The 25714-nt window shown below is 44.1% G+C and overlaps 1 protein-coding gene across 1 annotated transcript; it reads left to right on the top strand.

Annotated features, from left to right (window-relative positions):
* Nucleotides 1-10653: 10653 nt before the first annotated feature.
* Nucleotides 10654-24575, top strand: LOC307227272 (retinol dehydrogenase 7-like). The gene is made up of 5 exons (XM_079996548.1): nt 10654-10698; nt 19544-19858; nt 20508-20766; nt 21205-21368; nt 23809-24575. The coding sequence occupies exons 2-5, from the start codon at nt 19546-19548 to the stop codon at nt 24030-24032; spliced, it is 960 nt and encodes a 319-aa protein (XP_079852674.1). The 5' UTR covers nt 10654-10698; nt 19544-19545; the 3' UTR covers nt 24033-24575.
* The last annotated feature ends 1139 nt before the right edge of the window (nt 24576-25714 follow it).

Here is a 25714-nt window from a genome sequence, read left to right as displayed (position 1 = left end):
GGCAGGCCTCGCCCTTGCGCGGGGCCTGGGTGGCCGTGGGGGCCCCGCGGACACGGTGTCAGCCTGTTGACGCAGGACCTGGCTCTGGGCCTGTGGTCCAGGTTCTGTGGCTGCATCTTGTGCCTGGACATGGGAGGGGATTGTATCAGTGCGCCTCAGGGGTGCAGGGTCCCCTCGCACACTCCGGGACTAAGTTATGCTCCTCAGGGCTGGGCGTGGGTGTTGCTCCATTGACTTCCGGCTTCTCTGGGGGCTGGGGGATCTTCTGTGGCTGCAGAGAGGGGTGCTCGGGGCTTTCCTGTTACCTCAGCGGTGGCTTCGGGGCCTTTTCCACTGCTTGGAGGAGCTACGATATAATACCGACCTCATACACCTGAATCAATTGGGAAAAGTCCTCACCAGTGGACGGACACACACACACACACACACACACACACACACACACACACACACACACGCCTTGAACACACCCCAACATCCCTGTACTTTCCTCCCAGGAAGAGGCCATGTGCCAAATTGCTGTTCCAGGTTCCTGGAGTTAATTAACTCCGTTTTTTTTTAAACACGTTGTCGTCCGACGTTCCTATGTTTATGTTTTTCCATATGTTGTTTGGTTCTATGTTTAACTGTCTCACCCGTGGTGGTTCTTGTTTGTAGACCAAAACATGGTAAGATAGTGCTCCAAAGAGGGGGATTGGTGGTGGTTCTGTGTAACAAAAAGCTGTGCTCTTGTCATCCCACAGATCGTCCAGAAGACAGAGCTATTGCAGCAGTTCTTGATGATTAAAGAATGAATAAAGACAGAAAAAAAAGGAAAAAAAGAGAACTCATTCCGCACAGTGGGGCCACCATATGGCCTGATATGTGATGCAATGTATGTGGGTGTAGATCCAGTTGCTGCCCTGTAGGCCAGCATCAAGCATTGAACTTGATGTGGGCAGCTGCAGGGAGCCACTGGAGAGAGATAAAGAGAGGTGTGACATGTGCATGCTTTATCTGGTTGAAAACCAGGTGCGCTGCTGCATTCTGAATCATCTCCAGAGGTTTAATAGTGCGCGCAGTGTATAGGCAAAATCCTACTTTCCCCTTATTTACAATAACATGTTATTCGAACACTATCTTCACAGCACACATTCCAAGCGAGTACTCCCCATTCCCTGTTGTCATAAACAACGGGACACCTGTGACCCACATTTGTGGACCTACAGAGGCCCACAGTCTAAAGCAATGACCTCGAGGCCCTGAGGGGCATAAGCAGTTCGTCACTTGGTCGGGGCAGTATATCAGACAGATAGGGCGAGTACGTCGTAAAGATACGCTCCAGACTTAGTGTCTTCAGTGTTACATGTCACACCACATATATACGCCTGCTCTTCCTTCCATCCAGCAGGTCAGGGTGAGCTTGACCACAGGCTGCGTCCTGCCATTCGCTCTCTCCCTCTCCTCTCTTTGCAAAGACTAAAACTCTGTTTCTCTAAAATAAATATACACACGACAACCAATTTGTTCACGATCCTTTATTACAGATTTTGCCACGACAAACTTGGTGTCAGGAGTGGGATCCCCGGACGACCGTCGGACCAGCGGCAGACAGTGACTGATCATCCAGGACAGCAAAAATTAGACCTAGAGTCCTGCCTCTTACCCAACTGCTTGAAGGACGGAGGGACCGTCTGCTGTTGGACCTGGCCGTCTCCGCGGGATCTACACGTTCAAAACTCCTCCAGTACACGGTAAAATACTCACGGATTGATTGTGATTTTGAACAAAATTCTGAAGTTGTGTCTATTTATAAAATAGAGAACTTTTGGAAAATCTGCACAGGTTAAAGTCCTTCTATAATTAAACAAGGTTAAAGTCCTCTAGAAAATAGGAGTTTAGATTCCTTCTATAATTACGCGTTTTTGAAAAAGGAATTATTCAAGGTTGAAACCCTCAAGTAACAGTCCTATTTAGAAAAACATATTCTGTTTCGTAAAAATATATTTAACATATAAATAATGACTGTCGCGTGGGTTTAAAAAAAACAAAAAACACACGTGCAACATGGGGTCCACGCCGAGTAAGGAGAAACCAGATTGGGGTTCTCCGATCAATATGCAAATGAGAAGTAAACATGGGGACAAATGCATGTCATGTATGGAAGAATGGGTCGCGCACGGCGGGTTTCCCGCGAGGGGAAGTTTGAGTCCGACCCAGTTGGGGAAAGTGGGTGAGAGCATTGCGGAGGAAGAAAAGAGATTGAGAAAGAAAAATAAAGTGTCAGTGAAAGATTTAGACAGAATGGATGTCCATAAACAATGTCTGGGGATATGGACAAAGGAGGCAGAAGCGCGAGCCAGAAGTCAGGAAACGGGAAAAAATAAGAGTTTGAAATGTGAGAAATCTGAAATAGCTGAGCTTGCCACTGATACGCCCGTGTCTCCCCTCCCCCCTCTCTATCCGAGTCTGACCTAGGGTGATCATCAGAGACGAAGGGACGACTGGGTGCCCCCATATCCACCACCTTAAGGGGCGCCTAACTGCGCATCAACACCTTCCCCCACTGCCCCTCCGGAGAGCTTCGCGTCCGCGTCCTCTGCGTCCACAACTGACGAGCCCACCCTGCTGACTTCCCCATCAACACCACCGACCCTACTGCGCCCCATGACAGTTCCAACATCACCAAAGAATGTCCTGTCAGCCCTAAATCCCCTTGCCTCCAGCCCACACACAACTTGGGGAGGCGCTGTATTCCACGTTTTAAGCAGGCCATCACAATTCCAAGACCTGGTGGTCCTAGTCCATCGCCAAATGTGCGGCGAGATGCGCGATTCCATCAAAGACTGGCCGGATGTCACCCGTGGAGGAAAAGCCCTCGCGGACATCCTCGGCATCTGGTGCCGTGCATGGCGGCCCACCGCTATTGAATTAAAAAACTGCTCCTCCTCCACTTTAAACCAGAAAACTACTTGCGCATCGCATGCGAGGTAGAAGACAACAACCCAGACCTGCTCCACGCACGCACTGCGGTTTGGGATGATACTGGCCTGGGTCGAATCAATACTCAGCTCCATCGAACGCAACTTCCTGGTCAAATTCGACCTCGGGAAGATCAGAGACTGCCGCCAAAAGCCCGACGAATCAGTCACTGATTTTTATAATCGCGCGATGGACGTTTGCACGTCCTTCTCAGGATACGTCCGTCCTGCTACATTGGATGGTGGTGAGGAATCCACGTTCGAGACCTTCCTTAAAATGGCCTTCTGCGACGGGCTCCGACCGCCGCTCCTGAGACGACTCACGGACAGTCTGATAGGCGGGTGGAGAGATAACCGACTGCCAGACGTCCTGCGTCACGCCAAACACGCAGAGACGAAGGAAAGGGAGGAAGAAAAAAGAACCAGAGACAGACACGAGTTGGCCTCCCTCCAGGCCCACCTTGCCCTGGCATAGCTGAGCACCCCACCGTCCCAGGGACAAGGACGAGGCAGAGGACAACAGCGCGAACGGAGCTTCGGACGGGGACGCAACCAAAGCTACCGACCGGCTTGGAGAACACCGAACTGGGGCGAAGACGGTCGCAGCCGCTGCTTTAATTGCAGAAAAACCGGACATTGGTCCAGGGAATGCCCCGAACCAAATCGGATCCAACGGCGCAGACCCAACCCCAACCAGCACGCCCAGTCGGCCCCGTTCGGATCTGACTGATCTCCTGCCGTCACGCCGGATGAGATGTCCACGACTGTTTTTTAAATCCTTCCTCCAAGTCATTCCACTCTTTTGACTCCACCTGTCCCTTTTGATCCCTGTCACCTTAACATATTTCTCCTCAAAGTCGCTGTAAAGCAATAATAAATATGTGCTCTGAGTTTGCCACACCACAGAACAATGTGTTATTAACCACCCAGCCAAGAAATCACGCCCAATCGCATTACAGTTTCGCAATCGCTTAGACACAATTACCAAATGTGTGCCCTCGTTCTCTAAACAGTACATCAAAACACCATGCCATTAATATTATTGTCCACTACACTATTTCAGTTCTCATTGTGTCCACACAAAATGCAAGACACTAAACGCAATTGTCATCCTGTAGCACGAGTGCGAGAAGGGGGGGCTGCCACCTGCCCGAGGGGGCTGCCACTGCCTCATTGACTCAGTAATAAACCTTAAATTTAAGAAATGAAAAAGTAAAATTTAAAAAAAGAAACTGTTTTTGAATTATCGATAGAATGCGTTTAAATGTGCATTCCTGCATCAGATCCGAAATAGGTGGGGGGGAGCGAGTGTAAGATAGTGATGGTGAACACATCCCCATCACCCACAGTGTTTGTTTGGTTCCATAAGGAAACTGAGTAAAATAAAATAACCTACTTCTATAATAAAAACACACTGTATTGGCACACTGATCATGATCACACCATCGCATCACAGGCAGTACCGTCTGAGAGGGAGAGATCGGGACGCAGAGCCGACCCTGCCAGGCTATTTAAGATTTGGGGCTATTCAGAAAACATTCCGGGCTGAAGCCCCAAACGGCCACCCCTAATGACACCACTGCACAGGGGGAAGGGTATAGGGCTGGGAAGAAGGTGTGTATGCTCGGCACTGTGCCTAACGCTGCCCACCAGAGCTGCCAAGTCTCACGCTTTGACTGTAAGACTCACACATATCAACCTGTTCACATGCTCACACGCTACACCTCTTGGCAGAACCTGTGTGAAACTTGGCAGTCCTGCTGTCCACTAAGAAAAAATCATGGATGAAACGTGAAATAAATGTGATCAAAGACTGACTGAGTAACTGAAATGTATTTTTTTAGTTTGAGGCTTAGGGGTTTTGCCTTGACTGAAACATTCATTTGTGCGTGCATGTAAGCCGTCGCGCACATGCATGTTGTGTAGATGCAATTCTCATTCAACTGTGAAATGACAGGTAAAACAGAGGGTATATTTCTCAATCAGCTATGTACATTTCCCTCTGGCATTGAGACAGTTGTTCATTGGGTGAATGATTGCATGCAAAATACTATGTACAATGAGCATTGTGTTTGTACATAAGAGAAGGCCAGCATGATGGGTTACTGGAGTGAGTAACTTCCCTTCTCACACATGAAGAGTAATGGACAACACATGCTGTCGATTCCATCCCACAGGTGGAAATTGTGAACACTAAAGACTCATAAGCAACAAGAGGAATGAGATGTCAATGAAACAGCTGTACAGGGTTCCATTTGAAAAGAATAGTGAGAGTGAAGGAGCTACGATACCAATATGTACAGGTAAGGCCAGAGGGTAATGTTTGGTGTCAATGACACCATGACAATTACAGTATGTGTTTTTTCAATATGTATGCGTATACTTTCAGACCACAAAATAACAAAATGAGGGCTTGATGTGAACTACTGTTTTTCTGTATTTTGTAGACAGTGATGGAGCTAAATGCAAATAACACCCCACACAAATCTATGTAAGTGGATGAGGCAGGAGTCAACCTGAACAAATTCAGACGGTGTGGCAGGAAAATCATAGGTTATCAAGCCACAGTAGATGTGCCAGGCTAACCCTTCCTCAATCCAGTTGAAGAATTCTTTTCAGCATGGAGGTGGAATGTGTATGATCGCCAGCCCCATAACTAGTTATCTTTACTGGATGCAATGAATGCTGGTTGTGAGGTCATCACAGTTGAGGACTGCTGAGGGTGGCTGCGACATGCCAGGAGGTTTTCCCCTCTGTGCCTTGAAAGGCAAGACATCAGGGACATCAGGTGGGATGTTGATGAAGCACTGTGGCCTTACAGGGAGAGACAGGATGCCCAATGATACCATAATATCAAATGTGATGAATACTATAATAAACAGGTTTTTCTCATATTTGTGTGTCCAGAGAATCTTTTACGTGACAGCACCACTTTGTATGTACACAGTCTGTCCAGTTGTGATGCAAATACTTTGAATTTTGAGTGTCAGGGTTTACCCAATGATCAGAAGGTGCTATACAGATATACTGACTTGGTGTGTTTTAACACTTGTGGTTTACATTTTGAGTGCTATAGGTTCATTTGCATGGGTGGTATAGTGTTATGAGAAATTGTTTTACTCTTGGAAATTGCAATTTAATTTCAGTTTTAAGAGTGAGGTTAGAGTTTCAGGAAATGTATCTAAGCGATTAAAGAAAAACTGTAAACGTTAAAATTAGATTCAATTCCATGTACTGTAGCGTGGAGCTAATGTTAATGTGGCCAAAGCCCATGCGGTCAAACCAACAGGACGCACCTGCACAGCGAGAGGCACAGAAATGCAGAAACAACGCCCCCTGCATGTTTCTGTCGGTGGGTGCATTGCAGTTCAGTTTTCCCAACAAAACATCTGGTTTGTTTGCGTCTTCGGCTCCCCCAACTACTTCCACCATGAATGCTAAGTATTCAAACTTATCCACAATCACTGAATCTTCAGGAACTCTTGGAGTCTGATTCTCCTGTCCTTCTCTTACCAACCCCCTTTTTTTTCGGAATCAGAAACCTTTTTCACTGCTTCAGCATAAGAAACCTCCTTGTTACTTTCTCAAAACTGTTGCCCATCCCTGTCCTCCCCCCAAAGCTTCTACACTTTGCTACTCCTCACACTTGGCAAGCACATGTTCACCTCCACATTTTCCACATCTTAGTAATCCTCGACACATGGTAATAACACTGTCATGGACTTTCATGTTCATTTCAAATCGAACAGCTTCACAAACCTTTGCCCTGTCTATGTCTTTGACTAAATGTTCTATTGATAATTTCAGGGAGATCCCATAGATCAGGGGTGACCAAACTACGGCCCGTGGGCCAACTGCGGCCCGTGGTTCATTTTTAACTGGCCCGCAGCAAATTCTACAAATATAATGGAATATGGCCCACACATGAAATTTGTGCTTGACTGTTTTGTACTCCTAGTTTGAACACTAGGTGGTGCTACTGTGTTGAACAGGGCAGCTTCTCTACAAAACAAGAGCAATCAAAGAACGAGAATTTGACAAAGTTAGCATGTCCAGAGATACAGTTGTGCGGTGAATTGAAGACTTGTCAGCTAACTTAAAACATCAAGTGTCAGATAAAGCTTGTGCTTTCCATTTTTACTCGACACGCCACAGTCAGCTGTTCATTTTTTTTGCGGGGAGTTGACGATAACTTTTGCATTACTGAGGAGCTGCTTCAGAGCTGCTTCATCTGAGTCTTAAAGTCACAGCAACGGGTACAGACATTTTTGAAGCTGTGTCTTTGAGACACAACTACGCAACTTCAGTGTTACCCATCTCTGTGATGTTCTTCGCATCTCAACCGCCAAACTTACTCCTGACCTGCCAGACCATCCTTCAGTCCAAAGTGCAGCATCACTGCTCCCACTGAGTGCAACGCTGTTCCCACTAAAGGTGAGTTACAAATATATTACACAGTATTCATGTGTTAATAAGCCCAATTACTTAATAAATCCAGTCAATTAAAGTTGATAACATTTTCTAACAAATGTTGGTTGATGTGTTAACAAGCCCAATAACTTATTTGCATAACAAGCTTGAAATATACCCATCCCCTTTTCCCCCTTATTTCCCCCCCTTTATACAGGGCCGTGAATTGGGATCAGCATTCTGACTGAGAAGCAGTCTGAGGCAGCTGCCCTACCATAACTTCCTATCTATCAGTGATGATGCATTTTTGAAGGTTTAAAAAATAAAAACCAAGATGAATGATTTTTTTTTTTTCTTTTTTTACATTTAAAAACGTTTTTGTAAATCCTAATTTTGTATTTATTTTTTCAATAAAATCTATTTTTTTCCCATGATTTGATGGCCCAATTGCATTACTCATTGGGAATCGACTTTAACCATACGCTCTAGCAATTTAACCGCTACACACTAAGGCTTTAACCATAGACTCTAGGACTTTAACCCCTTCACACCAAGACATTAACCCCCTACACACTAGTACTTTAACCATACACTTTAACAAACGCTATAGGACTTTTACCCCTACACACTAAGAGTTTACCTCCTGACACACTTGGCCTTAAAAATACGCTCTATGACTTTAACCCCTACACACTAGGACTTTAACCATACACACTAGAACTTTAACCATACACACTAGGACTTTAACTGCTACACACTAGGAATTTAACCCCCTACACACTAAGACTTTAAAATTGCGCTCTATAACTTTAACCCCTACGCACTAGGACTTTAACCATACACTCTAGCACTTTAACCGCCTACTAGTGTGCTTTAATCCCCTAGGATTTTAACTTGGACTTTAACCCCCTACACACTAAGACTTTAATCATACACCATAGGAGTTTAACCCCTACACAACAAGACTTTAACCCCCTACATACTAGTACTTTAACTGTACACACTAGGACTTTAACCCCTACACAATAGGACTTTAACCCCCTACACACTAGGACGTTAATCATACGCACCAGGTCTTTAACCCCTACACACAGGGACTTTAAACCCTACACACTAGGACTTTAACCATACACACTAGGACTTTAACACCTACACACAGGGACTTTAACAATATGCGCTGGGACTTTAACAATACGCACTGGGACTTTAACCACAACATACTATAAGACTTTAACCATATGCTCTAGCACTTTAACCCCTACATACTAGGCCTTCAATCCCCTACACACTAGGACTTTCACTTTATGCTCTAGGACTTTAACCCCTCCACACTAGGACTTTAACCATATACACTAGGACTCTAACCCCTTTGTTAAAGCTAAACAGCTATAAACTTTGTTCGTGGACGGACTTAATCGTTACAGAGGAAATCGGAGACCAATACTTTAGGTTGATAAAATATTTAATCTGGTACAACAGGTGCACATCTTGCACAAGAGGAGCATTTACAGAGCAACGCCACAAAACGATGTCACAGAGGAAATGGTCAACTCTCTCTGGAGAGCTGAGGCTTTATAGGATAGAGACTCTTTTTGCATCATCGGCTTGCTGGAGCGCCTCTGGTTGGAAACAGTTTTTTGTGATCCATATGTCCTTTTGTGACCAGTTATAGACATGTTGTTGCTGCACGTAGCCACTTGATGTTGTTCCACATGTACATGTTAGGACATAATGTCACAATACTTCATAAGTTCAATTGAGAATACACAGAAATTCAAAATTCTTACACCGTTCACACAAGTACTTTAACCATAAGCTCTCACACTTTAACCCCTACACACTAGGACTTTAATCATACGCTCTAGGACTTTAACCACTACACACTAGAACTTTAACCCTGCACTATACCACCTGTGTGTGTGTTACCTCACATCAGTGCGTAACTTGTGCATCATTTCCCAACTTTACCTGATTTTGGATTACGGATTTGGATTGATCGCACCGTGATATCCTTACCATTTCCTGGCTTTGACCCTTGCCTGAACTGTTTTTCGGATTTTTGAACGTGGACTTGGCTTGGCTAACTCTTGGCTAGCGCGAATTTGCCTTTTTGCTTAGCATATCGCTTACTATGCCGTCATCCATGCATACCTCCACGGACTATGGGAACTGTTTGCGCCGGGTGGACAGACTCAGCGCTCTAGAGAAGTCGGTCTTCGAAGACATCCACAGTCTGCGTGAGGACGAGATGAAAAAGGATGAACCGCCTACACACAAGGACTTTTAACCCCTACGCACTAGGACCTTAACCACACTCCTGGGTCTAGGTAATTGGGGCTCAGAATCAGTGTGGCTGTGTACCTGTTGCTCGTCGGTTGGTCTAACTGGTAACAGGTAAAACACACGTACTCAAGAGAGAAGCTGTTGTCATGATTAGTGTCCATCTGCTCCTGGGCTTATTCCACTTAGCCCACTTTCTACAATAAACTGTTTTCCCAAGCTCATCATCTGTGTCTCTGTGCCCCGGGGCCGTGAAACTGCCACACCCAAACTTTAACCATACGCTCTAGGAATTTAACCCCTACAAACTAGGACTTAAACCATACGCACTAGGACTTTAATCATATGTTCTAGGACTGAACTTTAATACAGAGACGCTAACCCTCATTTATCTATCCAACCACTTATCTATCCCTCTATATTGTATAAGTAAAATAAAAGGGATAAAGGAAAATAAATAAAAATAAATAATTGTACAGTTATTAGTTAAAAAAACAAAAACTAATAAAACTAAAAAGTGTTAAGTAAAAATTGTTGCAAATCTAAAAAAAATAAACAAGTTTTAAAAAAAAAGTTAAGTGACAAAAGATAACAGTGGTTCCTACCTAATGTTTCCCTTGTTGTTTCAGTTTATAATGTATAACTGTGTTAACTGAAACAAACAAACAAACAAACAAGCACACACACACACACACACACAGAGAAACACACACTAAGCACACAAGACTAAGCACACACACAAAATCTCATGCAAAAATGTAAATCATTGGTTAAAAAAACAAGCGGGGGGAAAAAGCCCGAGAGAGCTCAAAAGCCAAAGGAGGCTCAAAAGCTAGAAAGAGAAAAAGGGAAAAGTGGGTTTAAAAAAGAAATGCATTTCAAACTTGAAGAAAAGCCAAAAAGCGTCCAGCGGTGCCTCGGGGTGGGTGGGGGGGGGGTTGCGATCCCAGCACGGTGATTGGTCAGCGTTGGCCACGTGACGCCGCTCAAACCTCCGCAGCCCCGTCGACGTCGCGTCGGTAGTTCGAGTCCGGACGCAGCGGAGCAGGTACGTGCGCGGAGGCTTCCAGAGTGGACCGTGGCGAACGTTGCTGTGCGATATTATTTGACGCAGTCTTTCTTCTCTCACTATTTTGATTTTTTTTTGGGGGGGGAAACACGCTTCCATAGCTCGGGCGCGGTGGTCCTGCTTCTGCCTCGTCCGTTTGCAATGCAATACGTGCGAAGTTTCATCGTGCGCGGTTTTTTGGTCATTTGGCACTTATTTCAGGCTTATTTCAGGCTCGGAGACAGATGCCCGTGTCCGATTGAACTTATTGATCATAATTAAAAAAGAAAAAAACCCAGCTCATTGATTGCTTTAGTTTTGGGTGTAACTACATGTTTGTTTTTTTTAATTTATTATGAACCAAACAAGGACTATCGGTGGCGCTCGTAGCCTGGATTTTATGCGCATTTAAAGTGTTTTTATACTTTTGCTTTTGCTTTACTGCTCTACTTGTGTTTTGGCGCTCACAGCCGAGATAACGTCCAGATGCTTGGGGGCAAATGTTTCGTTTGGCGACCACTCCCGACCCTCTCTTTTGTCAGGGCGTCTTGCGTTCCTGCACAACTGACTGGCACAACTGTTTTAGTCGTCATCTCGGTTTTTCTAGCTCGAAAAAAAGGACCATTTGTGTGAGCACTCAAGGTGCTCGACATGCTTTCCTTGTATGACAGGGGTTGATATTTATTCCAAGGTAGAATGGTTTATTTTAGTGACTGAAATGGTCATTGATATAGTATATATTAGAAATCTACTTATAAATATGTGAATACTATATGTACTGTAATATATATTACAAATATTAAAATACATCAATTAAAGTTATTAAAATAATTATTGATGTGCAAAAACCAAATACCCATGTATTAATTTCATTAATATATCAACATGTATGAGTGAATAGTTCACAAAATATTATATGAAAACTATATATTAGAAATCTAATTATAAATATTTTACGACTATATATACTAGACGATATACACTACTCACAAAAAGTTAGGGATATTCGGCTTTCGGGTGAAATTTCAGGATGAACCTAAAATGCACTATAATCTTTACAGGTGAACTTAATTTGACCTTCTCTAAACTTCTGAATGCACATGTCCAACTGTTCAATGTTTCAGTACTTTTTGCACAACTTGCTGTTCTCTCACAAGGAGCTGAACGGCAAAATTCACAACAGGCGTTTGATCCATGAATCGACCAATACATTTCCTGGTTCAATCAGAATTGGTATTTAAACAGTCCTCTTCATCACGCTGTTCACATTTTTACATCATGGGACCAAGACGACACCTAACAATTGATCAACAGGACCTCACCCATTGCGAGGTTTCAAACAGGATGTTCTCAGAGGGAAGTGGCCACTGAGCTTAGAGCGTCAGATTGTCATCAGCAGGTTGCAACAGAGATACAGAGACTGGAAGAGTCACAGAAAGGCATAGAAGTGGACGTCTTTTGGACACATGCTACACTGATGAGCTCTTCATTGTGAACAGTGCCCTGTGGAACCGGATGATGAATGACACTCAACTCCGTGGTCTGCGTGCCAGACGACCTGCAAGGGTACCTGACCACACCACCAGGCACAGGCATCATCGTCTTGCACGGGCCAGGGAGCATTGACGCTGGACGAGGGACCAGTGGCCTCAGTGCTGTTCTCTGATGAAAGTCGATTCACGTTGAGCAGAAATGGCCGCCAACGATGATGGAGACGTCAAGGAGAGCGCTATGCATCAGCCACTGTTGTCACCAAACGACCCTTTGGTGGTGGTGGTGTTGCAGTGTGGGCAGGTGTGTCTAGTCAATACAGAACTGCCCTACACTTTGTGAATGGTACAGTGACAAGGCCATACTACCTGAATGACATCAGTTATCCAGTCATTGTGCCCCTGCATGAACAACACAGGCCTAAGTTCATCTTCATGAACGACAATGCTCCAGCTCATGGAGGTGGCATCATTAGGGAACGGCTGCTGGAGACTGGGGCACCTCAAATGGAGTGGCCTGCACCTTCTCCAGACCTGAATCCCATAGAAAACCTATGGGATCAGCTGAGTAGCTGTGTAGAGGCTTGTAACTCTGTGCCCCAGAACCTCAATGACCTGAGGGCCGCCCTTCAAGAAGAGTGGGGGGCCAGGCCTCAGCAGACAATAAGTCCACTTGTGAACAGCATGAGACGTCCTTGTCAAGCTGTAATTGATGCTCAAGGGCACATGACAAGTTATTGAGACGTTGACATTTTTTGTTGTGGTATACCCACCACTGTTGTTGGCTTTTGGTTTCAATAAATTGTTTGAGATGAGGAAATCACCATTGCATGCTTCTACTTAAATGCCCTACTTTTATGATATAATATCACTGTAGCGTGAACTTTTTACATTTTCCAACAATTTCACCCGAAAGCCAAATATCCCTAACTTTTTGTAAGTAGTGTATATACTGTATATAACAAATATTAAAATACATAAATTAGTTATTAAATAATTATTGATGCACGAAAACAAATACCCAAGTATTCATATTATCAATATATCAATATGTATGAGTGATTTTTCAACAAACTACACTTCATTCCAAACTACAGGGGATAAGTATGAGCTCTGAAGCCCCACAAACTTCCATCACGTTCTTAATTGAGAGTCAGATTCCAGTGGAGCTGCAGGCGGTGATTGTAGAGGTCCAAAGAGAAAACGTTCACACCACTAATGGTTCCCAACTATCTGATTCTATGGCCTCTATGTGCCTCTGACTTCTGACATAAACACATCGCAGTCATCTCAACGTTCAAACTATTAACAAAAAAAAATCCCCATCAACTCCTGACGTTCTGCATCGTGCAGTTGTTCTTCTATTGCTTTTGTTGCCTTGATCCCAACATGAGATGGTGGGTGGACGTTGACACGGGCGGCGGTGCTGCCCCGTTGCAGGATTGCAAATGCCTGCACAGATCATCCTTCCTTATTATTGTGACATGACAGTCAGGACAATGGAAATGACCGTCTGTCCTGCAGCCTTGGTGGCACATACAAAGGTATAGTGGGTTACACGGTTTGCTAAGATAATTTGGATTATTTCCCACAGACCCATAAGTGTTTTTTGTATTATTTTCTTTTTTATACCAAACTGGTTAAAAAAAAATACATAAAATACATTTATGAGGTTATACAACTTAAATAAGTGAAAAATTAAATCATCCTCATTGTTTAATTAGGGGTTAAAAATCTTGATCAATTATCTTTTAAATTATTGAATAATGGGGTCATTAACAGTAATTCCATAATAGCTATGGCAATGCTATACGCAATGCCATAGCTATTATGGAATTAGAGTTGATGCACTGTATTTCCCCTCACACAGTAAAGCATTTAAAACAAACTTAGAATAAGATTAGATAGCCTGGTCTAGGTTTTATAGCTTCCTCTGGTGGGAAATGAAATGATTACATTTTCATCCTCATAACACTCATGACAAATAAGTATTTTAATTTGATTGTTGACTTTGTCAACACGATAGAACACTGAAGAATGATCAATTACAGTTCCTGGTATGCAGTGGTTAGTACCTACCAAAAGTGGTCCAAGGAAAGACAACCGGTGAACTGGTGACAGGGTCATGGGTGCCTAGGACTTTTTTATTTTTTATTTTTATTTTTTGTGTTCAATATGAACAGTAATGATTAATACTTTGTTCAATAAAAAATAAAAATACAGAGGAGTCAGAGAGGAGTGTAATCCTCCAGGAGCTGGAAAACTGAGGATATCGCAAAACAAGCAAGTTACAGTGGAAACTGCTTCTAATGATCACAATTACAGGGATCAACCACTTATATGGATCAAAAAGCTTGGGGCAGAATCGTTCCTATACAAATGCTGTTAAAAAAATGTGCTCATAGCAACTATTACCAAACCGAGGCCCATAAGTTCTGTGACGACTGGGGAATGCCAAAATTTATATATATAATTTACATTTTCAAACAGTCGGTATGTGACAAGTCACCTCTTGAATCCAGGGCTCGACGAGGGGCGTGGAGAGGGAGCGATTTGCCAAATAGCTAGAGCCGGCCCTGTAGAGGGGGTACGCAGCTGGAGGTTGAGTGTGTGAAGGGGCACCGGACTATAAGAGGTTTGGGAACCACTGGCTTATAGTAATCAAGTAGTTTGTTTACAGAGTCCGTTTCTCCAAAAAAAAACAAAAAAAACTGTGTGTTCAAACCAGTTTTGATTTATTTTCCTCAAACCCTATTTGAACAAAACAAATAAAAAGCCCTGCATGTCCTGTGTGCGGCACCGCAGAGCCATTGATACAATTACGTAGATGGTAATCTGCATGATTAGCATCACCTTTCACTTATAGTGATCACTACAAGACGTTTCCACTGTATGTGGAAGGGATTCAGAAGAAAGATGGCGCTGTACTGTGAAAGATGCAGTTTAGCCCGTTACTTACATGTATCAGTTTTGCATCAAATAGTGAATTACACCGCATGCTCAATGTTGCACAGATGTCAGTCACCTATTATACATATTGTTGTAGCTCACTGACTGGAACAGCAAATATTGGATGGTAAATATTTATACAACATCGGGGACAGTGGAAATTAGTTAAATTTGATAGTAAATATTGGATATTAAATATTTGCACATTACACTCTAAACTCCTTTGTGTATTGGTTGCTCCGCGCATGATCATTTACATTACATTTACATTTAGTCATTTAGCAGACGCTTTTATCCAAAGCGACTTACAAGGGAGAATAACGTTCAAGCTACATTGCGACAGAGATTAGTGTAACAATAAATACTGCTAGGTAGTGCTAAGTAATTGTAGGTTAGGACAGGGGGTACTCACTGAAGAGCTGGGTCTTCAAGTGCTTCTTAAAGACAGAGAGGGAGGTCCCCGCTCTGGTCATTTTTGGCAGCTCGTTCCACCAACGTGGAACTACAAATGGGAATAGCCTGGATTGCCGTGGCTGTATGGCCGGCAGAGCCAGGCGACGCTCATTTGAGGAGCGCAGCATCCGGGGGGCAACATGTGCTCTTACAAGAGCATTTAAGTAGGCGGGAGCATTCCCAGCAATCACTCTGTAGGCCAGCATAAGAGACTTGAACTTGGTGCGAGCGGCTACAGGCAACCAGTGGAGCTCCATGAGCAGCGGAGTGACATGTGCCCTCTTTGGCTGGTTGAACACCAGTCGCGCCGCCGCATTCTGATCCGCATCAAGTAAAGTGCAGGCGCAGCGGTGCGAGGAGATCCGTGGCCCCGTGCAAGTTCAGCTTTTGCGCAGCAATCCCTGCTAGGCCAGTACATTTACATTTACATTTAGTCATTTAGCAGACGCTTTTATCCAAAGCGACTTACAAGGGAGAATAACATTCAAGCTACGTACAAAGTAGATGCAATATGGAGGAAAAAACTGATTTACTGGTGACCGAATCCCCCAAGCGCTACAACCCGTCCATACGAGTTTATCCAGGACCCTGGGGCGGAGGTAAGATATTGTTGTCTGCCAAGATATTCGTGAGGAACTCCTCATGAACCTCGCATCTCGGCGCACCTGCAATGTGCGCACAGCGGCTCCACTGCGCTGCTCCATTTGTCCAGAGCAGCAAAACTGGAGCTGGGGGGTCCATGTGCCTTTTTCTTTGGAGCACCTGTCCCTGAAAGTCTCTGTACGGGACTGTAGAGGGGAAGTGGGACCCGATCAGTGGTTCCTGGACAGATCTGAGAGGAGAGGGGGAGAGCCCCCGCCCCCCTCTCTCCGCTCAAGTTTCGGAACATGGTAAACTGCACTTACACCGTTTAAATTCTCTGATTTTTTTCTCAGTCTGTCATCAATTTCATTTATGATCAATTGAGTCGATCGCCGATACAATCATGAATGGGCCCCGGCCACACACATATTATTTATTACTTTGGAATTTTTGTTGTCCATATTTTCATCGTGAAAAATGTTGAAGTTGGAAAAACAGAGCGATGAAGAATAAATCTTTACATTCCCATACTTGTGTAAACGAAATGGGAATAACTTTTGCTGCCAAAAACTGAAATGTTAAGTCAACAGATCTCTCATTCATATACACAGTGTTCTTTTTATACAGAGTACATGTTGATCATTTACAAAGATCACAACTTGTACTTTGACGTTTGCGCTGATAGCTCTGGATCCAGGTCTTTATCTTAGAACTGAAGCTGCTTTTATCAAACCTCTGCGTGGTGTTGTTAACACAGGGTTAGTGTGTCTCTGGGTAAAACACCTGGAAAAAATAAAATAAAATATATATATATTTCGTAAATATGGAGCATTTTAGCGTAAATGATTGCATTGCCGTGCTATTAAAACTTTCAATTCTGATCCTCATTATCTATAATGAAACCTATTGATCCCAACAGTTGTTTAATCACTTTCCTGATAAATCCGCCCCCCCCCCCCCATGTATAGGTCAGAAAACAAAAAAATCATTACCACAGTGATATCCTAAGGTAACGAAATGACACCAGAGCGATAGAAAATGTCAAAAATGTAAATAACAGATTTAGCAAAACAAAACATAACTTCTGTCGCGCTATTGTCGGCATTCTACACGCTAGCATGCCTACGTGCACTAACACTAGCCAGTGGCGCCGTCTTGCGACGCGACATGGAAACTGAAAAAGACTCGAAGAAAAGAATGCTGCTACGTCCAAATTCACTTTAATACCAATCAGGTGAGGTCTGCTGCAGTTGCTAATAAAGTTGGTAACATTTTAGCTGAATTGACCTAAATTCCCCCAGGGTGAGGATTAATAAAGTGTTTGACTTACCGGGAGGAAAATATGAGGTTAACTTTGTGGACAATAATTAATACTTTATAGCCCTATTTGTCTATTTGTCTGCCAGAAACCCTTGAGCATCAGTTTGTTTTGCAGGTTGGTTGACAAATAGATAGAAAGTCATCTGCATGTTGGAAGAAACTTTAAAACTCAAAATGTCAAGAAGACGGGAGGATTCCGTGGAAGGAGGTTTACTGCAGTACACTGAAAAACACCTGGACTATAACATTTTTGACTTTTTTTTTTTTTTTTTAATGCTTTGGTCTCATTTCATTACCTTAGAATATCCCTAAGGTAATGATTTTTGTTGTCTTGCGAACCTAATCGTAGATATGGGGGGTGATTGATCAGTAAAATTATCGAAAACTGTTCTACATGAATGAATCAATAGGTTTCATCATAGATAAAGTCAGAATTGCAAGTTTGAATAGCACGTCAATATAGTCATATGCCCATTTCATATTTGCCAAATATAGTTGTTTTTTTCCAGGTGTTTTACCCATAGAAATTCGAGGAGGTGGCAGAGTTGAGGATGTTGACATTTTCATTGGGAGTGACACGGATGGACAGGATTTAGAATGAGGACATTAGAGGGACAGCTCAGGTTGGACAGTTTGGTGGAAAAGTGAGAGAGGCCAGATTGAGATGGTTTGGACACGTGTGTAGGAGAGATGAGAGTTACATTGGGAGGAGGAGGCTGAGGGTGGAGCTGCCAGGCAAGAGGAAAAGAGGAAGGCCAAAGAGAAGGTTTGTGGATGTGGTGAGGGAGGGCACGCAGGCGGTTGGTGTAAGGGAGGAAGATGAACAGAACAGAAGGTGTTGGAGGCAGAGGATCCGCTGTGGCGACCCCTAACGGGAGCAGCCCGAAGAAGAATAAGTTATTTTTTCCCCGGGTGTTGGGTCAGAGAGTGACTGAGAAAGTGTCGCTGTTACGCACAGTGCTTTTTTTGTTCCATTCAATAAGGACAGCTGAATACATCTTAACTAAAAAACACACTGAGGTTTTGTGTGTGTTATTTGGAGGAACCGTGCGCTGGGATGCGCTGTGCTGTGGCGGGGAGGGGAGGTGGCTGGCGCGCCGATCGTTCTCTCTCTCCGAGTCTCCGTTACGCAGCAGGAGGGGAGGGAGCGATCGGGACACAGTCTGCGCCTCTGTCTCCCTCGCCAGGCACGCACCCACCAATGATCTGGATGCGCAGCGGATACCAGTGAACAGGTTCGTCATATGTCGCGAAACGTTTCTCATAGGACGAATAGTTTTCTAAGTTGTTTCAAGTAGCCCTGTAATAAGCAATAAAGATAATGTGCAGCAGCCATTATCACAGATTAACCCCCTTCAGAATGAAGACCCCGATCACCCGGTCTGTGTTAGGAGTCGGGTAAACCCAAATGCAGGACACACGAAGCTTTGGGAGTAGGTACAGGGCTCAATGTGCAGACAGACAGCAAGAGAATCAAGAACAGGAAACAGATAGGGGGATCAGGAACAGGCAGGGACTCGCAAACAGGAACAGGCAGGGAATAGGGGCCCGGAAGCGTTAGAGGCACACACCCAGGGAACCATGCACAGCACATGCAACAATCCGACTCCGACAGAGTGAATGGGGACCAGGTTAAATACCATTGGAGTGACGAGGAAGATGAAGACAGGTGGTGAGATTACTAACTTGGGGACGGGTGTGCAGTGGCAGGGATGTGATAACAGACAGACAGAGTGAGTTAGAGAGGGGCATAGGGACCTAGAGACAGACAGAGGGAGCTAGAGAGGGGCATAGGGACCTAGAGACAGACAGAGGGAGGTAGAGAGGGCTGGAGGGAGACAGATGGACCTGGAGCAGGCAGGGTCCTGACAGTCTGGAGGTTATTTGGCAATAACGAGGGGCTGGTTGTACGTTATACCTCACATATAAATTGAAAATTATATTAATCAAGACTTTGTACGTTGACTCATAGGCCTCAATAACTTCTCTGGAGCGATGAGTAAAATTGTGATTAGCACTTAAAAATATATTTTTTTGTTTTTGTGTTGCAGCCATGTTTGTGTACCTGCTTAGCCTGGTGGTGTTGTACTACCTGTACCGCTGGTTCCGGGAGCTGGCCCGGGTCACCGACGTGGGCAACAAGCACGTCTACATCACCGGCTGCGACACAGGCTTCGGCAACCTGCTGGCCAGGCACATGGACGGCCTGGGTTACCGGGTCATCGCCGGCTGCTACACCGAAAAGGGCGAGGGGGACCTGAAGAAGAGCTGCTCCTCCCGGCTCAGCACCACCCACCTGGACGTCCGCAGCAACCAGAGCATCGCCAAGGTGGCTGCAATGATCAAGGACATGGTCGGGGAGCGTGGTGAGTCTCAAGCCGTTTCCTCGTCTTCTCATAGAAAGGGTTGGAAAAGTAGATTTTGTTTGGTGGGGTCCTAAACCTGGGGTGCGCAGCACTGAGGTTGAGGCATTTCCTAATGGTTAGATCTTTGTTAAAAAAAAAAAAGTGTTGAAATATAAATTGACACTATTCTTTTTTTACTATTGAGAAACGTACCACTCTGCAGCAGCGCAGTCCAATGGGGCAAACGTTTAAGCCTCAAAACGCTAAGTCTCCTCTTCGAAAAAAAAACCTCTTTTGCTTCCTTCCGTTGCTTCCTACTGCCTGGAAAAATGGCAAACCTGACCTTTAAAACAACTTAATAGTCAAGGCATTTCTGACACCACATTGTTTTCCGGATTCCGAACAGTCGTCGTAGAAGCGCGGAAGAATCAGGCGTCAGAATAAAAAGCGAAAGGCGGATAAAAAAAAGAGAGAAGAGCAACGAATCAATCAGAGGTCCCAGGTTCAAGTGCAGTTTTAAAAACCTTCAAAACCGTTTCAAACCGGCTTGGTTCAGCTCGTCAGGCCTCACTTACCTCCACCAGGGCTTCTCGTGAGCCCGTGTTCCGAGGACCGTGCCTGTTTTTCTCGCCACCCTTGACGGACTGGACGCTCCACCCCCCTCTCCCAGGCCTGTGGGCGGTGGTGAACAACGCCGGCGTGGCGGTCCCGTCGGGGAACTGCGACTGGCTGACCATCGAGGACTACACGTCCATGATGGACGTCAACCTGAACGGGGTGATCGCCGTGACGCTCAGCGTGCTGCAGCTCATCAAGAAGGCCCGCGGGCGGGTGGTCAACGTGGCCAGCGTCTTCGGCAGGATCAGCCCCGTGGGCGGACCCTACTGCGTCACCAAGTACGGCGTGGAGGCCTTCAACGACAGCCTCAGGTGAGAGAGCAAAGGGCAAATGGGGGAGGTTCTTCACCGAGGTTTTACGTCTGGGCGGGTGTCAAAAATGGGAACCAACAGAGGGGAACCAAATTCATCGATATACAAAAAAACTGAAGTTAACGATGAAATATTCCTGGAAATAAGCAATCAACAATAAAATCCGGCAATATGCAATGCACCTCACGATAAACATCATAAAAAAAACATAACGTAGACCTTAAAAATAAACCGCATAGAGAAAAAAAGATCATACACACCAAACTTAAAGAATTAACAGTTAATAATATGCCTCTGTATCAATAACTCACATTCTGACCGTTTTGTGGAATTTGCAGGAGATACATATACTGCTGGATATTTTTTTGGTCCCTGTAGTTTCTATCGTTCCGTTCGTATTGACTCTCAATCTTTCAATTTTAATTGTTCCTTTTCCAGGAGGAACATGTACCCTTTCGGCGTCAAGGTCCTGTGCATCGAGCCGGGTTTCTTCAAAACGGCCGTCACCGACGCTGATATCCAGGTCAGGTGCGCTGAGAGGCTGTGGGACAAACTGCCGCAGGAAGTCAAAGACGACTATGGATACGACTACAAGGACAAAGGTACGGGCAGGCCGGTCGAAAGCACCAGTGCAAACAGAGCTGACGTGAAAGTTGACAGAGCATTGATTGATTGTTTTCTTCCGAAAGGGAAAGGATAGATCCGCCATTTTTCGCCCCCCCCCCCCCCCCCCCGGGCCTTATTGAAAAGTTCCCGTCTTTCATGACCGTTCGCAGCGACAACCTCACTGAAAAGCTTTGCTCCCGAGAAACAGACCACTCTGCTGCAGCGTCTCTCTGGGCTTCTATGCAGCTCAAAGTCAGACCCGCCAGCCCGCACGCATTTTCTGTACCAACCACAATTCTTGGTCAAAATACGTAGGTACGAAATGCCAGCTGAAACTACGCAAAAAAAATCTATTATATTATATGAAAATTAAATAATATAATATATTTAAAAAACAATATAAAAAATTATTAAAATGTTTTTATATATATATATATATATATATATATATATATATATATATATATATATATATCTTTTGTAATTTAATTGCAGGAAAACTATCAATTAATACAAACAATACCGTACATTTATCGTGTATTTAAACGACATCCCTGGGATGGGAGCAGATGTTACGACCTGTGGTTGCGCGAACCCTCCCTCTCCTCTCACTCAACATGCACCGATACACTGTGCACTGAGCGCTACTGTAACGCTGCACTGTGAGCTCAAATGGGAAGTGGGAGAGTTACAATACAGCACAAAAATGTCACCGTAGTGTTTGCATGTAAAACGTCAGATGCACCGATCGATCTACCAGTGACCGGAATCGGTTTTCACCGGCCGATCAGTGCCAGATTTATTTTCAGATTCTGTGCCGGTCAAATGTACACGCCGGTTACTGTGCTCATGTACTGTACTGGTAAAAATGCTCCGATACTCAAACCCGACGCCAACGTAATGTAACGTAGTTGACGCTCAAATGAGAGAGTGTAAGGTGGAAGATGTCGGTACAAGATAAACTAAGAAGATTGGATAAATAATTTATCGCTGTCACAGCAGCGGAGCGACTGCTCTGGTTGTTCGTGGTGCACAAGCTCCCTTCCAGTGAGTGAGAGTGAGAAGAGTCGGCCATTTATTTGATCTTTCATTTTTTTCCGATGATTGCAATGTATTTTGTAATGGCAAAAAAAGTGAAAGACTTTCATTTGAAGTTTAAACTGGATATTTCCATGTTAGTTATATGTTGTGTCCGACTAAAATTGTCAAAATCAGCAATCTCACTTTTGTAGTTACTCAAAAACTGCAGCGGTAGTCGGTATGTGCAGCTGTCCAATCACGTGAGCGTGATCAGATCGCATGATGTACTTGTCATCGACGTACAGCAGACATACCCAACGAGACCAAATGAGAAAAAAGTATTTCTACGATCACAATATAAGCTCAAAATGATGGGACAACAATGTAAAATATATTTAATAGTCAATGTTTTATGATGAACATACAATTGAATGCAAATCTGAATCGGCGTGTCAGAGTTTCAAAAAAACCTGAAATTGAAGCGTCCCAAGAAAATGGCAATCTGTGCATCTCCAGTTGGTAAACATGTTTGGTGACTTTATGAGATGGTGCATTTCAAGGCGTATATCCTCATGAGATAAATTTGTACACTGTTACTACTGTATACTATACTATACTGTATACTATACTGTATCCTCGTTATGAGACGGCTCGGGTGTGAATAACTGATGGGAGTCATTTTGCTGCAGTAACTCCACGGAGACTCCCTGTTACACTCCTGCGGTGCTCAAAATACTTTCCCCATTTTCCCAGGACCTGCCAACCTTGGGAAAATATTTTAAGCATTAAAAAAAAATTGAATCTCCATTTTCAGGGTTTTATTGACCCTCTTGCCCTTCCCGCAAATCAGCTCAATTGGCTGCGTGGCAGCCTGCTGAAGCCAGCGTTACGTTTTGGACATACTGCCGCAATTGCAAAAAGTGGTTTTAAATGACTTGTGATATTGCTGTTCTCCTAAACGTGTTATAAAAATACACTGAGACACGTTGAAGCCTTCCCTTAAAAAAAACGAAAATAAAATAAACGGTCTTCATGTGTAATACCGTCACAAAACCTTCGACACTTCAGCTCCTTGGGCTCCATCCGTGCTGCCACCGAACAGACTCACACTCTGAATGTACTGCGGCAATTGCAAAATATGAAATCACTGTTATTAAACTGCTGATATTGCCATTTACCACCGCAAAGCGTGAATTTTATCTTTTTTTTTTCTGGCTACATCCTTGCTAGAACATAAGAGACTAGAAACAGGTCGTTAACGCCGCTTCCTGCCGATTGAAGAATAGCGAACCTATCCTTCGAAAAAACTTGCGGGTCAAGGCAGAGCGAGCGGCCATCCCGTAGCAATGAACGGCCCCAAAGGTGCGTCCGAAAAACGATCCGAGGCGTCAACGCGTCGTTTGTTCCTTTCTTCAGTGGAGACTGTGGTGAGGAAGTCAGTCCCCCGGATTTCCGACGGCGACCTGATGAAGGTGGTGGGCTGCATGGAGCACGCCGTGTCCGCCGTCCGGCCCCGAACCCGCTACTCGCCGGGCTGGGACGCCAAGTTCTTCTGGCTGCCGCTGTCCTACATGCCCACCTGCGTGGCCGACTACATCCTGCTCCAGCAGGCCATCCCCCCGGCCAAGGCCGTCCAGTAGGAGGCGTGACGTGAACGGAGGTCACCTGCTTTTCTCCACCCTTTTGTGATTTTACGGGGCTTGAGAGAACAAGTGAAATGCTAGAAAAGTTGTGCCCAAAAAACAACGAAGAGAAAAATAACGGATTGAAACTCTTTTTTTTTTTAAACACGCTCGTTTAAATAAGAGGAAGGAAAAGGTTGACGTTTTAATGGATAACGGATGATATTTTTGTTTCTGCGAGATACTGGTTTTGGACTCGCTCGGTTCCCTCACAGCCTGACCGTTGTCCTTTTTAGTAACGTCTGAATTAATATTAAGATAACAAATTAAGATAAGAACCACGTCAATGGCAGGCAGCTTTTTTGTAGTGTGAAATACAAATGACACGTATTTTATTTAAATACATTGGCTCTCACGAGTAATTCGTTTTTTTTTTTCATACATTCAATGGGCGTGTACATGTATTTTGTATCGAGATACATTTCAGTTGTATTTTTGCCGTCTCTGCCTATAACCAGATTCTATGTGGAGTTGAAATAAAATAAACAAACATTAAAACAGCCTTCAGGTTTGATTACTGCCCTGCCCAGAACGCTGGTTCATATGTCTGGCCTTTTAAATGGAATGTAGAAGGTCAAGGACAGAGCCATGAAGATGCATTATGGAAGGATTTACAAAGATAAGAGGAACATGAGTTGAACTGTATATATTGACATAATGTATCATATACAGTTTATGTAGATATATATTGTATATACAACCTATATCAATTGTTATATACTATATCTATATTTCTATTTATCTATATATGTAGATACAGATATAGAGATAAACCTATATCAATTATTATATAGTTTGTTTTTTAATAATATTTTCTTATTTACACAAACTAATTTACCTCTTTATGGAAGGTATAGAATCACTTTTCAAAATAAACTATATATGTAACTGGCAGCCTTACGAAACAGCAATCAGCCCTTAACTGCGGTGCAAATGCACAACATTGTTTTTTGTTTTTAATATATATTATGATATTAGTGGGACTGAGAATACTGTACCTTGGCCAAAAAAGCAAGCACAAAATGTACACACAATGGAATTATTTGTGAGGATTTGTCAAGAACAGGATCTTAAAGAAACAAGTTTGAAAGTTGGTGTACGCTTCGTATCAGTGTCTTTTTTTTCTTTTTCATGAGGACGACAGGACACTGATACGCCACAACATAAAAACCACTGACAGGTGAGTTGAATTGCTCGTCTCGTTCTAATGGCACCTGTCAAGGGCTGGGATGTATTAGGCAGCAAGTGAACAGTCGGTCCTTGAAGCTGATGTGTTGGAAGCAGGAAAAATGGGCAAGAGTAAGAATCTGAGCCACTTTGACAAGAACCAAATTGTGATGGCTAGACGACTGGGTCAGAGCATCTCCATAACAACAGGTCTTGTGGGGTGTTCCTGGTATGCAGTGATTAGAACCTACTGAAAGTGGTCCAAGGAACGACAACCGGTGAACCGGTGACAGGGTCATGGCCGCCCATGGTCTCATTGATGCACGTGGGGAGCCAAGTCTAGCGCATCTGGTCTGATCCCAGAGCTACTGCAGCACAAACTGCTGAAAAATTGATGCTGCTATGATAAAGGTGAACACACAGTGCATCACAGCTTGCCGCGTATGAGGCTGTGTAGCCGCAGACCGGTCAGC

This window comes from Zeus faber (assembly GCF_960531495.2).
Source record: "Zeus faber genome assembly, chromosome: 2".
NCBI lineage: Eukaryota > Metazoa > Chordata > Actinopteri > Zeiformes > Zeidae > Zeus > Zeus faber.
This window is presented reverse-complemented; position numbering and strand designations above follow the sequence as displayed.